General features: G+C 47.2%; 6 protein-coding genes across 6 annotated transcripts; 4 read left to right on the top strand and 2 right to left on the bottom strand.

Moving 5' to 3' along the window:
* The first annotated feature begins 744 nt into the window (after window positions 1-744).
* Window positions 745-2,565, top strand: F4822DRAFT_202415 (casein kinase I). Its single transcript, XM_051453748.1, has 4 exons — window positions 745-992; window positions 1,113-1,182; window positions 1,243-1,391; window positions 1,451-2,565. Exons 1-4 carry the CDS (start codon window positions 864-866, stop codon window positions 2,429-2,431), a joined length of 1,329 nt encoding a protein of 442 aa, XP_051315265.1. The 5' UTR covers window positions 745-863; the 3' UTR covers window positions 2,432-2,565.
* A 902-nt stretch (window positions 2,566-3,467) lies between these two features.
* Window positions 3,468-4,885, bottom strand: F4822DRAFT_398501 (emp24/gp25L/p24 family/GOLD-domain-containing protein). Its single transcript, XM_051457699.1, has 3 exons — window positions 4,485-4,885; window positions 4,078-4,380; window positions 3,468-3,922 (listed from the first exon to the last, which is right to left on the bottom strand). Exons 1-3 carry the CDS (start codon window positions 4,686-4,688, stop codon window positions 3,773-3,775), a joined length of 657 nt encoding a protein of 218 aa, XP_051315264.1. The 5' UTR covers window positions 4,689-4,885; the 3' UTR covers window positions 3,468-3,772.
* Window positions 4,886-5,037: 152 nt separating this feature from the next.
* Window positions 5,038-7,533, top strand: F4822DRAFT_398499 (uncharacterized protein). Its single transcript, XM_051457698.1, has one exon. It carries the CDS (start codon window positions 5,378-5,380, stop codon window positions 7,220-7,222), a length of 1,845 nt encoding a protein of 614 aa, XP_051315263.1. The 5' UTR covers window positions 5,038-5,377; the 3' UTR covers window positions 7,223-7,533.
* Window positions 7,534-7,950: 417 nt separating this feature from the next.
* F4822DRAFT_202395 (heterokaryon incompatibility protein-domain-containing protein) lies at window positions 7,951-9,656 on the top strand. Its single transcript, XM_051453747.1, has 2 exons — window positions 7,951-8,443; window positions 8,509-9,656. The coding sequence occupies exon 2, from the start codon at window positions 8,674-8,676 to the stop codon at window positions 9,505-9,507; it is 834 nt and encodes a 277-aa protein (XP_051315262.1). The 5' UTR covers window positions 7,951-8,443; window positions 8,509-8,673; the 3' UTR covers window positions 9,508-9,656.
* F4822DRAFT_202386 (uncharacterized protein) lies at window positions 9,657-10,555 on the top strand. The gene has a single exon (XM_051453746.1). It carries the CDS (start codon window positions 9,806-9,808, stop codon window positions 10,355-10,357), a length of 552 nt encoding a protein of 183 aa, XP_051315261.1. The 5' UTR covers window positions 9,657-9,805; the 3' UTR covers window positions 10,358-10,555.
* Window positions 10,556-12,547: 1,992 nt separating this feature from the next.
* Window positions 12,548-15,686, bottom strand: F4822DRAFT_202373 (uncharacterized protein). Its single transcript, XM_051453745.1, has 3 exons — window positions 14,350-15,686; window positions 14,131-14,183; window positions 12,548-14,075 (listed from the first exon to the last, which is right to left on the bottom strand). The coding sequence occupies exons 1-3, from the start codon at window positions 15,051-15,053 to the stop codon at window positions 12,784-12,786; spliced, it is 2,049 nt and encodes a 682-aa protein (XP_051315260.1). The 5' UTR covers window positions 15,054-15,686; the 3' UTR covers window positions 12,548-12,783.
* Between the last annotated feature and the right edge of the window lie 1,084 nt (window positions 15,687-16,770).

Genomic DNA, 16,770 nt, shown 5'->3' with positions numbered 1-16,770 from the left:
GTGAAGATGTATGGTCTTGGAATTTAAGCCCCCTGGCTGAGAGACCAGAACATTAAAAATACAGAAGAACAGTAGAAAAAAATACCTCCGCCCCTCCATTGCCCCAACGCCCAGCCAATTCGCTGTCTGTTTTCAGTAAAGCCTCATATGTGGCAGTGATTCAGGTGGTCCTAGCACTACCTAAAATTACTTAGCACCCGCCTAAATTTCGCTGCAATTTGGCTAGTACGAAGTATCCAGTCAGATGTACCTTAAGTACTAAAGTATATATGTACATTTACTAGGTGCACAAAGTACCTAAGCGACCTAAGAGTCGTGTACCTAAATTGAAGTACCTTGGGAAAGGGCCGCGGCGCAGTGGATCCTCTGCTCACTCTCTTTTCCACTCACTGGTCTGCCAGGTCTGCCCAGGCGTCTCCACCCCCTGTTACTTCCCTACTTTCCCTTCTGCACTTCCACTTCTAGGCGGTCTCTGAGCCACTCGAGCCACTGCCGTTCCCCGACCGCTTCTCCCCAAATTCCTCCTTTCCTGATCTTCACTTTCTTGTCACCTCCAATCCATCCCGACCGATCAATTCCCAACCCAACAAAAAACAATACCGTCCGTCTGGCAAGGATTGACTAAATCCGTCAGTTCGTCGACTACTCGAGTCCTTCTCAATTCAACAACTACTCGAGGGGATGAGCTTTCGGTTTTCCTGAGTCTTTTCGGGTATCGTTAGATACTCCCGTCGGACCAGCGATACTCCTTCTATTCCTGTAGCCTTCTTCCGACCGTCTCTCCAAAGTCTGTGTTGCTATCGCTACCTCGCTCCTTTTGGCCTCTAATTTGCTAGGTGGCGAACAGCCTTCGACTTTCCACGATGGCTTCCTCTTCGTCAAATGTCGTCGGTGTCCATTACCGTGTAGGAAAGAAAATTGGTGAAGGGTCTTTTGGTGTCATCTTTGAGGGCACCAACCTATTGAATAACCAACAAGTCGCTATCAAATTTGTGAGCAACTCCGACATTCTATTCTCATTTGCTGTCGTCAAAGGCACAGCTCTCCTTGGTCAATTTCCAACCACTTGACAAACTTCATTTGTGATTTAATCTAATAGAGTTCATTTTTAGGAACCGCGGAAGAGTGACGCACCACAACTACGAGATGAATATCGTACTTACAAGATACTTGTCGGCTGCCGTAAGTTGGCTAATTACATCGCAGCGTAATTCAGAGCCTTGCTGATAATTATTTTTGCAGCCGGTATCCCTAATGTCTATTATTTTGGTCAAGAGGGCCTCCATAATATTCTAGTCATAGATTTACTTGGTCCCTCGTTGGAAGATCTATTCGACCACTGCAACCGAAGGTTTTCAATTAAGACGGTTGTGATGGTAGCGAAGCAAATGGTTCGTTTCAATCTATGATCTATGAACTTTGATGTGTGCGATACTAAACTAAACCCTAGCTTTCTCGTGTGCAAACTATCCACGAAAAGAACCTCATATACCGAGATATCAAACCCGACAACTTCCTTATTGGTCGTCCCGGAACTAAAGCCGCCAACGTTATTCACGTTGTCGACTTCGGTATGGCCAAGCAATACCGGGACCCCAAAACGAAACAGCATATCCCCTACCGAGAGCGAAAATCCTTATCCGGTACTGCCCGTTATATGAGTATCAACACCCATTTGGGCCGTGAACAATCTCGACGAGATGATTTGGAAGCTCTTGGCCATGTATTCATGTACTTTCTACGTGGTGGCCTACCATGGCAAGGTTTAAAGGCTGCGACGAATAAGCAGAAATACGAGAAGATTGGCGAGAAGAAGCAAACGACACCGATCAAGGACCTGTGCGAAGGATTCCCGGATGAGTTCAGCAAGTACCTGACCTACGTGAGGAATCTTGGTTTCGAAGATACCCCCGACTACGATTATCTGCGCGAGCTGTTCACCCAGGCTTTGAAGAACACCGGCGAGGTAGAGGACGGTGAATACGACTGGATGAAGATCAGCAAGGAATCGTCCAAGGGCTGGGATGCTATGCATAAGCCGGGTCCTTACCATAACCCCAACAAACAGCCGGGCATATCTGCTCGAGAGTTACACAACCAATCTCGCGTTAACACACCTGGCGGCCTCACTCACGAGCGTTTAAACGCCGCGCAGCCCCCACCTCCGTCTCCAGCAACCAAGATGGACCAGCGCCGGCAAAACGCCCTCGGCGCCAAAGGAGCCCAGCGAGGTAGCGCGGTGGGGGGACTAAGGGATATGAGTACACCAACACCTTCGACTCAAGCCCAATTTCAAAACAGCAACCAAAACTTGCCTACGAGGATGGGGCCACAGGCCAACTTAGGATCACCGGCAGCTGGTCCGGGACGATCATCGGAACCTCAACCGACGGGATTCCAAAAGTTCATGAAGGTGCTTTGCTGCGGTTAGTCTGGACACCAGCCACTACACCTTAAACACTGGCTAATGGTATTCTAGGTTAAATACGTCTTATCATGGCATGCTAGCGATTTCATATAGATTAGAGACGTTACTGGATGATGTTCCCTGCGCCGATTTATACTACCTAATACGTCCTTATCCTTCATGGTCAGGGTTTTGACCCTGCTACTCCCGTCTTGATCGCCGAACGTTGCTATAAACCATGGCTGTCTTCATGGGTTTCGGATACGTATATCACTGGCCTAAATTAGTACTGTCAACATAAGTTGTGGTTGAAGTACAATACTCTTATACGACGAATTGTCACCCGAATCGGCCAGCATTTGTTCACAGAACAAAATCCTTTATGAGACCCGGGAAGACGATCGGATCGTATGGATGAATTTCCCGTTAGGATCAAGGCTTTGGCGCAACCCCGAGACACGAACAAATTACTTTTTCCTTTCACGACTCTCGTTTTGATGAGATAGAAACAGGCCATTTAATCAGTAGAGCGCAGCACGGCGCTGGTGGGATTTGTACCGTTGGCGAGCATTGGGATCGGGTTTCGTTTTTCCTGTTATCCATCCCTACCCCCTATACACCTTGATAATATGCGGAGAGAGAGGAGAGGTGGAGAGTTGAGTGGGGACTGAAGTGACGAAATTAGGGATTTGTGTATTAAGCAAGCAAGAAAGCAGTACAATGGAAGGTGTGTGAAGAGTTGCGAAAGTGGTCACTTTATATCAAGGAGGCGATGTTTTTGCAAGCAGAGTGGCTACTACTACTACTACGAAACGCACACACCTAAGGTTTTGCGTTGATAGAAGAAAGGACATAGGGCAAAAAAGACTTCTAATGAATTCGATGCTGGGATTGCATCGTGATTTGATCTTAACAGCATATATGTGTACACCAGGTCTTGCGAGTATTGTGACTGTTTGGGGAGTTTTATTGGGCATTGTAATATTTTAGAATGTTGTTTACTTCGTCATATCTAGGAGTTTGTTAAGCATTAATAGCATTTCTTTTTAGATAATCGTATTCTTGTATTAGCTTTATAAGAATTTATGGTGGGTTGTAAAAGTGATTCACTGGTGATATAAGGGACTCGAGAGGTTTGTAACTTGTAGGTTTTGTCTGCCTACGCGGGTATGCTATCAATACACCAAAGTACCTGACAAATCCCGAGTCCGACTAACTCGTTTCCAATATCTCGTCACGTTTTGTTTTTATTTTCATCAGTCCACCCGAATCGCTACCATGGCAATTAATAAACCTCGTATCTTCCTTCTTGAGTAAATCCGTAATACCCTAATAGACATCATCGTCAAGGGGTGAGGAAGGGGGTTAAGTAAGCTTCTGCTTGATGAAGAAAGATCGCAGGTGGGAGAGTTGCCAGGCGCAGGTGATACCGAGAACGACGAGTTGGATGACCATCCATCGGACTACGCGCGAGTTGGTTGATTCGGATTGGTCGCGGAATTCGGCTTCGCGTTCCTGTGTAGCAACTGTTAGTTAATATATCTGCCACGGATGCCATACTCGAATCCTAGTTCCTGTCCCCGTTTTTGTCGAATTTCACCGGATGGAATATCCATCTTGTCCCTATCCCTATCCCCATTCTTTTATACAGTGAAAGGCGAGTGACTTACACGTTGAAAAATCTGCTCCCGCCTAATATCCAACAACCGCGCATTCAAATCTCGCACGCGCTGCGAGATATCTACTAGCTTGTTCTTATCCGTAGACTCGATTTCAGAAGATCCGATGGCCAGGTCGAGGGTTAAGCGTATACCGCCGTTGGGCTGCGAGGCGGAGAGCCAGCCGGGACGCCCGCTGCTGCTGCTTGGTGTGAAGCAGATTTTGTGCTCGCCTGCGTCGGCTGCGGTGAAGGTAAATCGGCCGGAGGATGAGCCTTTTTGGGATACGACGCGGTGGTCGTTGTCGAAGATTTCCTGTTATTATTGAGAGCGCTTGTTAGTTTGGATTTCATTGTATTCAAGTTGGACTCGTGGTTCGCTTAGAGCACTGGGTATATGAACAGTCGGGGGAGACTAACGTCGACGGAGATGTAGATACTAATGCCATCGTGTTTAGACCATGTTTGCGTGTTGTCGTCGAACTCTTCGGCGTTGTAATGACCGACTACTAATGTGTCCTTAGGCAGTTCTTCGAAGAAGCATTTCGAGTTGGTGCCGTCGAGGTAGAAGTACAGCGCATGGGCGACGGAGCCCAGCATTAGGAAGGGGAGGAACACCCTCATCTTTCTTCCTATATGCCGTATCGAATAGGATGTATTTCAATTGAGTGACTCGTGTTCGTCGGCCGTATTCGGGATTGATAGAGGGTCGCTATGGCGATATCGTCGATCTGATCGTTGTAAAGCTTGGTGGACTTCAAGGTGCCACGTTCGAAAAAATGGCCAATACAGGGGTTAGGTACCTAGAACCAGCGCTATCCGTTTAAGGTCACAGCGAAGCAACGCCTAGAAAGGAGACCTTGGCGTATCGATTAGGTAAGTTAATTATTCAGTCACGTGTGAACAGACCAATGCGTAAATACCTATGTTATGTACCCAAGTACCTTAGCATCGGCGGAAAGAGTTGAGTTCACCTTCGCCGATTCTTTTTTTACATCACCATAAAAAAACCAATACGGCGTTTTCCATCGATTTAGGCACATCGGCGTACTGGGGTATCAAAATCAACGCGTTGCCGACGAGAATTAATTACGACGGCTTCATTTCTCTTTTTTTCTATTATGTATTAATACGCGTCCGTACCGATTTTAATACATTTGATCCCATCGCCGAACTTGACATTCCCCTCTTGTCCCGCCCGAACATTTCCTCTGCCGCCGATTTTTGCTTCCATCACCGTCGCTCCTATTCCCCCTACTATCTCCACGAAGAAAAAAAGTGATAAAAACTCCGCCGTATAATAAAACAAAATCATGGCATCGCACGATGTTCGCGACGTGCTTAATTTACCACTCGATGCTAGTTCGCGACCCACCAAAAAACAGAAGATAAATGCTCCACGTCCAAGTTTAAAGGGTCTAGCAAGAGAGGTACAAAGTCTCGGAGGTGATAATCCGATCGCGATCGTCCCGGAGATATCTTCGTTCAAAAAGCGACGGTTTGGAAGCAGGAAACCGGCTGCACGATGGGAGTTGCGTCCTTTCCGCAACTCAGCAAGAGGCGATCAGTCGTTGCATCTGCGACATTGGAGGAAACGGACGGAGGACCCGGCAAGAGCACAGGAGGGACAAAATGGAGAGAATGGAACGGATGCGGGACCTAAGCTAGAGGAACTTGAAGATTCGGGTTTCGCCAAGTTCAACGTGCAGGTCGATATTCCTCAGTATAGTGATGACCAATACAACACAAATTTGAAGAGCAAGGATTGGACGAAGGATGAGACGGACTATCTGTTTGATGTGGCTAGGCAATTCGATTTACGATGGCCGCTCATATGGGACCGTTACGAATATCAACCCAAGTCGCCCGATCCAACGACGGATACAAATGGTGAAGGTGCCGATGTTACTATGGCCGTGGTTCCGGCGACTAAGGTCCGAACATTGGAGGACATTAAGGCTCGATATTATGAAGTAGCGGCGAAGATGATGGCAGTTCAGAAGCCTGTTCAATACATGACTCAGGCCGAATTTGCCCTCCATGAGATTATGATTAATTTCAACCCAATCTCCGAAGGACAGCGCAAGAAGTTTGCGGCTGATGCCCTATCAAGATCTAGTGAGGAAGCTCGAGAAGAAGAGATGTTGCTAGTTGAAGTACGGCGAATCTTGGCACGTCAAGAACGTCTCAACCAAGAACGCCGTGAACTCTACAACCGCCTCGACTACCCTCATACCGAACAAGATATCAATGCGTTCAAGTCCAGTGCTGGACTACAGACGCTACTACAAAACCTCATGAACGTCGATAAGACGAAGAAGAGAAGATCTCTTATGGAAGCCAATGGGACGAACACACCCGCGTCGGCGCACCCCTCAGGTCATCCATCAGCTCACCCCAACTCTACGCCGATATCAGAAAACCGCAGGGAGAGCATTGCGGCATCTTCGACGGGTCATCGTGACTCGATTGGGGGTAATGAACGACCCGAGCGACCTGCGAAGAAGGGGGCTCAACCCGAGCGCAAGAAGCTTACAGAACAAGAAGAGCAAATCTACGGTGTATCTCATTTTGACCGGTTACCCTCTGGACCTACCTTCCGTTATGAACGCATTAACAAGATCCTCACAACCAAGAGCAACGCCCAACATCAGCGTATCACCAATACGTTAGCCGAGCTAGACATACCCAGTCGTCTCAACATGCCCACGAAAGCAGTAGTAGAAGAGATGGAGAAACTACTCAGCTCAATCACCGTCTTACTCGACATGCGCAAGATGAACGACAAGATCGACGCCGAGATCAAACTCGAAAAAGCTAAGAAGGCGGAACGCGACAAGGCTCGAGGGATCTTACAGCAACCAACAGAGAGCTCGGATTCTAAGGGAGACGACTCAGTGGATGCTAAACCTAACGGCGAGAAGAATGCCGCGGCGCAGGATAAGGCTGCTAGCCAGGCGTCCTCTGCGTTTGGAGTTAATGGCGTGGCGGCGAATGATCTTACTGAGACTAAGGGCGATGAAGATGGTGCTGCTACGACGAATGGTGATGGTGAGGTTAAGGAGGATGGGGATAAGGATAAGCCTGGCGCACATAAGAGGAGCGCGAGCGTGCTTAGTGGGGCTAGTGATAAGAGTGTGAAGAGACTGAAGAAGTAGAACTTCCGGTCTAGAAAGCTCGAGAGGAAGCCTGCTTCGCAAACGCGGGGGAGAAAAAGGAAATAGGTCATAGGATGGTGGGTGCCTATCTGCTTGCTTCGGGCGGGGCTACGATATGCACTATAAGTTAGTCGGATGACCGATGAGTTACACCGATGACGCTGTGGCTTTTGTGGCTTTTGCGTGGCATTAAGTATTTGTTGAGACTGCGACGGAGAAGAGGCGGAGCTCAGCTAATGTAGTTTTGATAGTGGCGGTATTAGCTATGCAAATCCAATGAAGCAATGCTATTCTACGTTACACAAGCACCAAATTTTCTAGTACTTCACCTCGACCCGGTGAACTTTAAGCTTGTTTCATTTTAACTCTATCAGTCATTTGAAAATTAATTTGAAGCCGTATCTTTCGTCTCGCTTTCCGAGCCTCTTTCCCCTTCTTTAATATATAAATGCCGTCCGGCCTCACGGACCGGCACCGACAGATATCACGTACGTCCACAGCATCCGAACACTCAATCTCTCGCCCGCTCTCCCTGTGTAGGGTTGGTATCCGCATATCGATGATCAGCAAATCACGGCTCTTGTATACGTACTCTCTAACAGCTTTATCAGGTTTTTAGGAAGATACCTTCCCGTGTCCATACTACGTATTGTTATCGTCGCCACTGATTGGTTTCGGCGTGTGAACTATCCTCCGAGCCTTGTTGGACTCCGAATGAGGAGGTGGCGTGTGGTGAGGAACACATGCTTATTGTTGTGTACCTCAATAAGAGTTCTTAACACGACTGGCACCCATCCTCTTTTCCAAATCGTTTATTCAGCTACTGTGTCGTATAAGCCCCTCGGCCATTAAGAATAATGGCACTATGTCACTCTCACCGGTTGGTTAATCAACCAGTAGCACGCGGGAATTTTGTAGAGCAGCGTCTGGTGCTTCTGGATATGCTACGTCATCGGCTTAGTATCAACGATAACTCGCCAAAATGTTACGCGTGTGAATTACTTCTAGAGGCTTTAGTAAAGTTCAAGCCTGGATGGATCGAAGGTTTATTGATATCGAATTCTCAAGTCTCCCTGTCAAACATTGAAATCTCAGTCAGGAAAGATGACAAGTTCAAACTACAAGGAGTGACAGTTAATCAACTGATACGATCTGTACAATATGCGTCGACAATTTACCAAAAATTGCTGATCTCGTTTAATATGATCCTTCCGTTAGAAGGTACGTACAACAAACCCTTCAAATCTAGGTATCGTTACCAACTAACCAATGTTTATCATATACAGAAAATACATTCACCATATACAATGTTCCCGAGCCTTCATCCTCGATTCCCATATCAGACGAAGCTATTTGGATTAATAAGTGTCAAAATTGGGATGTCCTAGAAGACTTGACGACTGACGCGACCTTCGATTGTGCTGCTACGTGGCTATCTCACTGTAGGGAGTATGATGAGCCCTGCAAACCTCCAGATCCAACGTTCAAACCAAGCCACCTTCTCAATGTCAATGTCGGTCGTGAGCCATTCCTCTTTAAGCCTGCCCTTTAAGCCTAAAGAACCAGCAAAATACGCTTGCCTTAGTTATTGCTGGGGAGAAAGCAAAGATGTCATTAAGACGACGCCGTCCAATCTCGAAAGCCATAAAAATATCATTCCCCTAAGTTCTATGCCCAAGACTATTCAGGATGCCGTGAGGGTCTGCAGGGGCCTTGGCCTGCATCTATGGGTTGATTCTCTGTGCATTATCCAAGACGACGGTGACCTTTGGTTGAAAGATGCATCCGACATGGACCGCATTTACCTCAACTCCCACCTCACAATTGCAGCTTTGGAGCCAAGCAGTTGTGAAATGGGGTTCCTGGGGAAACAGAAGTTTGGCCTTCCTGAGTGGCAACATACCTTACGGGGAGCGATTGTCCGACCAGAACCAGACGAAGACCTTGTGCACTCGCTAGATAAAAGAGGCTGGTGTCTACAGGAAACGATGCTCTCTCAACGGAAGCTCTACTTCAACGGGAACGAAATGAGCTGGGAATATTTATGTCGCAAGGTTTACGAGTGCGGACACCATGTCTGGCCCATGAATGCTTTGGGGCATGGGCAGACCAAATTAGGCGTCGTCCAGCTCGGTACATTGTTAAAGGAAAGTTTTCTATCCACGCCAGTGCCAAAGCCGATCCTTGATCCCATTAGGTATGAATACAAACGTATACTAATCCTATTAGGATCCACGTCGCTCCATGGTATCGAGGGAGCGCCGACCAGATTCCATGAGATCTAGAGAGAAATAATCTACCATTATTCACGGCGCTTGCTTTCTCGAAAGAGCGATAAGTTGGTAGCGCTAACTGGGCTGGCCAATATGATGCCTAAGAACGAGTACCTTTTCGGGCTCTGGGATACAGACCTACATTTCGGCTTAGCATGGGAAGTATCTACTTTCGGCAAGCCCGCGGCCAATAGCGAATCTACAAATTCAAAAAACCCACCTCCTTCGTGGTCGTGGGCATCTAACGACGGACTAATTAAATACGATTATTCAATACAGTTAAAGAACGAGCGCCGGTTAACGGTAGTTAATGAATGCATCACTAGAAGTGATGGTAAAAAATGGCCGCCTCCGCCTGAGAGGGGCTTTGGTTCCCGTTGAAATGGCAATTTTTGAGGGCTATTTGGCCACATCTAGGCATGATCCTATATTAAACCCTCCAGTAGAGCCTTACCGATCGACACCTACCGGGTATCACACGACTGAGATCTCGACGTACGTCAGGCCACAGAATTTGTGTTCCTACAGAGTATCCCTAGATAAGCTGACAGCGCCGAATATGGAACGAAGCCACACCCAGGCATTTTGTTGGCTGAAGGGACGGTGTGATTGGAAGTGCTGCTCGTGGAATCAAGTTGAAGAAACTGCGGGTTATTACTGTTTTAAACTCTTCTCCTGGGAAATCGGAGGGCCTCGGACAGAACTGTTAACATGGTTCATTGTATTAAGGCCGTCCGTTCGTAACCCGGCGGAATGTGAGAGAGTTGGTGTTGGTCGTGATGTTCCTCATGTCAGAAACGAAAATTATGCGGATGATGGCTTATTTGAAGCAGCAACGACGGCAGATATCATTATCATATGAGATTGTCTATTTAGGGATTATGTTTTGGAGAATCGGGCTTTCTATAGTAGGTAGGCCAAGGATCAGTGGTGTTTTTTATTCTTAACGGTAGGCTTGAAGGAAGAGGATGTAGAGTTCTATTTCATGTTTAAAAAAGGGGTTCGGTTTTGAATCTAGGGGAGGGGTCTACCTACAAAGATTTGGAACTGCCTACATTGATCGGTCATTCAAGAGGCAATCAGGTCAGTAGCGACCTACATACCTACTGTCCCATTCGCTACACTGCATCCTCTATCGATTTACTCGTTTCAAAATACGTAGTTATTGAAGTTCACCTCACAAAATAGCCCACCGGGGCTCAATTTCGTCAGGCTAAAGGGATGGGTTGGCTAGAGCAGTCTGCGATGACAGCTCCTCTTATGGACTTGGGAACGAATTGACCGTTATAGAAATAAATGTAACGTTGTAGGTTTCTAGCATCTTAGGAGGTAACGTGGATATCGAGTTCACATACTCCGAAATCGTTAGCATAACAAAGTCGTATTTCGAAGCCAACAGGATTGAGGTGCCAACCATGTATAGATATAGTGAACCTAACAGCGAATGAGACCGTTAGTAACCATGCCAACCTAATTCAAGATCAGATCTCTCAATGATCGGGCGAAGCAGCGAAACTGTTAGTTATATCATACCAACCCACACCCATATCAGCACCCCCTACGGTTCGGCTCGGCATCGGATTTTGACAAAAAAGGGTCGGAATTAGATCCAACATAACATCACATTACATCACATCACATTTAAATATAGCGTCGCATTCAAGTTTTTGTTATTTGTTAATTTGCTCAAGTTGGTTCTACAGCATAATTCGCACTCGCATTCCATTCTTCTGCAGAATCTCCTAACTCGTCGATTCGGTCTGGGAACTTTTGCCCCCCCCGCCCCCAACCCCTTTTCTCAATATATTATGCGTACCGTGCAGAAAATACGACGTAGAGTAACAATTATTGCGTCCTATGATGCGGGCTTTCTAGTTTCTTTGTTCCAACATCTGTTTTTCTAGGGAGATAAGGGAGATCGTCCTCAGTTTAAACTAAGTATTTGCTCCTAATTCCTTCTCTACAACAAGATCTTCACCTACTCTAATTATTCCAGATAAACTTCCTCCAGGAGCGCTAACATCTGAAGTACCGGTCCCATCCATCCCATCCTTGCCCCTTCGCATAGATCAACTACGGCTTCCGTATTTTTAAAGCTGTTTGGCTACCAACGTGATAGGTAGGTTTACGACGGGGATCAGACGCGGCGGAGCAAATATGATAGATCGTAAAGAGGGCCTTTTGTATAACCTTGTTCTCAAGGGGGTAAACCAGATCTTTGGTACCTCTAAGCCGGCGCAAACTAGGCGGAAAGTAGTTATCAACCAACAAACATACCCACATCTCTAACAAATTTAACTAGAGCCAGATATCATAGGGTCCAACGAGAACCAACAACTGGAAAACCAGTAGGGAGATATACAAACCATGTACCTTAGTTTGTGGCGCACTGGACTCGGTGGGTAACAGGTAACAGGTAACACCCAACACCATCCTCAATAGGTAGGTACCCAGCTCGCCCTGTGTAACGCCGATTACCCACGATTACCCACCACTTGTTCATTCACGTAGACATCACACAATATCAAAGACGACAGTCAATCAATAAATCAAGGAAGAAAAAACCGGGTATCTTAAACCTAGATCTCTCTATCGTACCATCTCTTCTTCTCTTTTCATAAACCCTCATCTTCATCTTCATCTTCACATAAACACTCGGTCATCCATCCAAAACCATGCGTAGGCCGTCACATCATAAGATATCTCGAACCCGATATTCGCAAAAAAAATCACAATTCCCAATCCCCATTCCCATGAACACATACGCCTACCCAACAACAATCCCAAAACAAGAACCACGTTCCCCATCCTCCACATAGCTCATTAGCTACCAGAGCTATCCGCTATGCTAAGGTAAATTCGATCTATCGCTTTATATCCCGAGTAAAAATCCTCCGTATATAATTCATATATCGCCAATCAAAAAAAGATGTATCGTAATCGCTGTCTCATCGCGCCGGCATGCCTGCCTGCCCATATGCCATTTTGAGTAATCCCAAGAAATAAAAAAGTAGTATGGATGCGATAGATAAAGACGTGACGTAAAGTGGAGAGAGAAAATGGTTATATATAATAATATAATAAACAGCGACAGCAACGGATATTGGGTATCATCATAACTAATTCGCAGAAAACGGACTCGCGAGGAACAAATATCATGGAATTAGACCCTACTGATGCATGTTCTGTCAACTGATAGCACCACGAGTGACTCGGGCGGGGTTGCCAGCCACCACGGTAAAGGGTGGCACGTCCTACGATGTCATTGTTAGCACCAGGTTCGTCTAATTAAAAATATGACTGCTTCGGCAAAAGATAAAAGTAACTCACCTTTGTAACCACAGCGCCGGCGGCCACTGTTGCTCCCTTCCCAATCCGAACACCGAGGAGGATTATTGCACCGCCACCAATCCACACATCTTCATCAATGAATATGGGAGCACCAAGATGGGGGCTTTTGCTACCTTTACGCCTCTTGGGGTCCGTATGCAAGGTACCGCCGAAGAGGCTGACGTTCGGTCCGATGTAACAATTATTCCCGATTATAACCTCCATAGGATCGATAATGGTACAATTTCGGCCGATGAATACGTTGTTTCCAATAGCAATGTTGTAACCATAATCGCACGTAAACGGCGCCTCAACAACCACCTCTTGTCCAACATTACCAACATGAGTAATGGATGACAGCAATTGGGGTTCCATGGAAATGCGCTCTGTTGGGTTTAGGATCTCCCGGAAGAGGCGCGAACGCTCGGACGCAGAGGCTCCAACGCTGGGGCTTGTGGAGTTGTTGAACCGGAAACATGCGGCGCTGCATCTTTGCCTTTCCAACACCAATTCCTCATCAAAAGGATAGTACTGATGTCCTGCCAACATCTCTTCCTTCTGCGTCCTTTCCCTGTCGGCGGGGAAATGGGGATGCGACAAAGCAAGCCGTGCTGCTTCCTGAGGGTCAGGAGCTGTCGTCGTTGGTTGGGGTGGTGGAGGTGGTGGCGGAGGCGCGGGTTGGGACTGAGTCGGGGGGCTACTACTTCGAGTTGGCGGATGGATGTTAATCTGTGGAAGTGAGCCAGAATGTGGAGTCTCGTGTTCAGTTCGCGTCAAGTCGTGTAGCGGTGGCACTCTCTGATAGTCCTTGTGGCGGTCGACGCTGCTTAACGGCGTTGGTAATTGTGTAGCAGCACTCGTAGCACTAATTGGCGTAGGGAACATGTTGACTGGCGTGGCGTACGAAATCGAAGATAATTTGTTGTTTTCCGGGCTTGTGGCGGATGGGGTAGGTGTAGGAAGAGTGGCAGATGATTGTCGACTATCCTCCGCGAGAATTGGCCGACCTTGTACTGGTTCTATCCGAAGTGGTTGACCGCGATATGGTTGGGTCGGCTGATCTCGCTTTGGGGGTGGCGGGGGCGGAATTGGGTAATTACTTTGCTGCGGCATTCCATAGGCGCCCGGAGGAACATAACTAGGATCCTTAGATTCGAGTGGAACAGCGGCTGGCTTGTTCTCCATTTTCGGGTAACCTCGCTGATTGGGATATCCATGGCAGACAAATCCGCCTCGAACACAGTTGGTACCTATCTCATCGGTAAGCAGATGAAGATTAGATCACTATATCCAGAAGAAGCTCACAGTGTGGCTTTGTTTCGTCACATTTCTTCTTTCTCTTTCGACATGTTAGGCAACTATATTATCCGTATGGATGAGCCGATGCCGCGCCCCTTCGTGCTGTGGATGTATAGGCATCCATAGCACTTGGGAGGACGCAGAAGCAGCCGTACCATACATAAAGTCAGCATTGAATTTCCGAATATGAATTATTGCGTGAACGGGGAGTGGGGTCCTAATTACCCAGTCTTAGTCCTGTTGCTAAAATTACGTTTCCTTTTCTTGGGATCCGACTGGATCACAGCATCTCCCTTTCTCTGTTCTTGCCCATAAGATGTACTGCCATAGAGTACAGAACTATCGTCGCCATCGGGACTCGTTGCCGGGTAATCGTGCTGGGAATCCATATGAGTGGTCGCCCTCCGAAGCGTATCACCAACCTGCTCATCAGTCGGCGAAGGTATTATGCCTGCAGAGCTCTGTCGGTCGTAAGTATTGCGGTCATCTGGATGGCTTTGCCGTGAGTACCAAGAGTCATGATATTCTCGTTCCCGCTCTCGTGGTGTGGAATAAGGATCACGTGACTCTGGTTGAGATTGTTGTTCTCGATCTCGAGTCGTTGATGCATCCCTATGGGGTTCATCTGAGAGTGAGCGTTTCCGCTTATGACTCCCTTCGACATGGGGATAAATAGACGGTTGGTAAGATGAGCGGTCAGCACTGGGTCCTGACCAGTGTTCCCTTTGGCTGCCTGAGAATTCCCCAACCTTAGTATCCTTAGTAGTGATTTGGTGGCTAGACTGTTCCTCGGAAGGTGCACGTATCGAGGTAGGGCTGCTGCTATTCGGTCTCTCAGTGCCTTTCGGTTCACCTCCGTTTAAAGCCGTGAAGGTTGCCATACTTCGTCCAACAATATCTTCTGCCCAAGGAGCTTGCGTGAGGTGCATAGGAACTCGATACCCTAGACGTATATGAACGAAGAAGCAGTTGCTGTGTGATTAGATCATCCAGCCACCTTCATTGACATTCAATGCCCTGCGATCCAATGCAGACGCTCTTCGTGAGCGTGGGACTGACGAACTGTCAGCACGGCTCGGGCCACAACCCAAAGTACGTAACTCTTTTTTTTGCCGACGTGTAATCTTGGGTCAGAGCACTAGTAAGGAAACAACCGCGGAAAATGCCGAAAATAAAAACCACGAAACCAAATGGAATCGTAGGAGTCGCCTAGAGCAAATGACCGACGTAATGGTAGCCGTACAATGTGCCAAGTCTTTCGGATATATATCTCTAAATGTTAGCGCATAGAATAAGAGTCTATGTATAGATCTTGGAGATATATAGTATAGATTTCCAAGTAATGCGCTCGTGGTGGAGATGCACAATGGTAGATCTGCTGAAGACTCTTCCTTTTTTTATCGGCTGCGGAAGTTCGAAAGCGGGTGCGCGGGGAGGTGATTTTGTACGGGAGTTGAGTGAGCCGCACTTCTTCCTTGAATGAATTCTAGCTGCGTAATACGACTGTGACGTGCAAGGGCTAGCGTGCGGTACACTGTTGTGTGTGGTGTGTGCGCGGTGCGGTACGGGGTGCTGTGCTGCGGCGTAAGCAGCAACAACAACAATAACAACAATAAGCTGGAAAACCCGTAGGTCGCTGCGCCTGATCGAATTGTTGTTTGCGGGCTGCCTTGCTAAGATTGATCCTACCCAGGGAAAAAACGTCACTTGTTATTAGTTAGTAACGGTTGGATAATCGGCCGAATTGTATATTGCGTCCGGGGGGCTACGTGGAAAAACTCCAGGACTATTATCGTGCGGTCCGGCCCACGATTTGGCAAGCAAGCTTGTCGAATTTTCGAACCGACTATACTTGGGGTTCCCTCGCTTTTTCTTTCCCACCCGTTCCCCTTGTGCTAGGATCCTTGACCCTTTTTTTCTTTTTAATGCGTACACAAAATAGGACCAGCCAGCGCTTGGCGATTTAACGCGCGATTAATTTTTTTTCTGACTTGCTGCGCTTGTGCGAGAAATGGACGGTCTTTTTCGGAAGTCTCTCCCTCTCTATCTCCCTTGGTTAGTGTTAAGAAGGAAATCCCCAAGGTAGATAGTCTTCTCTCCTCTTTGCCACCCTTTCTAATGCGACCCAAAAGCACCACGTAGAAATAAGAATAAGCGAAGGGGGAACCGAGGGTAAGAAAAGACAATTTGCAATAAAGCAATTGATCAATAGTAATCAGGGTAGTACGTAGTAGTGGTAGTGGCGGCGGCAGTAGGGGGGGATTATAAGAAATTATAGGAAAAAAATAATAATAATGTGGCTAGCCAGCCCTGGGGACCCAAGCGGAGCGGGAAAGTTAATGTAAAGCAAGGGTAGGTTCCATGAAGTAAGACGGGTAAGTTTAGTTTTTTTTGTTATGTAGGTAAGAGAGGTAAGAGAGAGATGGATATAGATGTATGTATTCTAGGCAAGTACTACTAGGTAAGGTAGACCAGACTAGGCGAGAGAAATAAGGTAGGTAAGGTCGGTAAGGTAGGTACGTTGGTGGATAAGGCAGGTAGAGGTGGTATAAGTGGTATAAGTGATATGAGTGGTGAAGGTAGGCGTGTATGCAGGTAGGTTATGTAGGTAACGTGCAGGGAAAGTGAGAGGGAGGTACTCGTTGT

This window comes from Hypoxylon trugodes (genome assembly GCF_022578975.1).
Source record: "Hypoxylon trugodes strain CBS 135444 unplaced genomic scaffold F4822scaffold_4, whole genome shotgun sequence".
NCBI lineage: Eukaryota > Fungi > Ascomycota > Sordariomycetes > Xylariales > Hypoxylaceae > Hypoxylon > Hypoxylon trugodes.
Note: the sequence above shows the minus strand (reverse complement) of the source record. Positions and strands in the feature narration are given on the sequence as shown.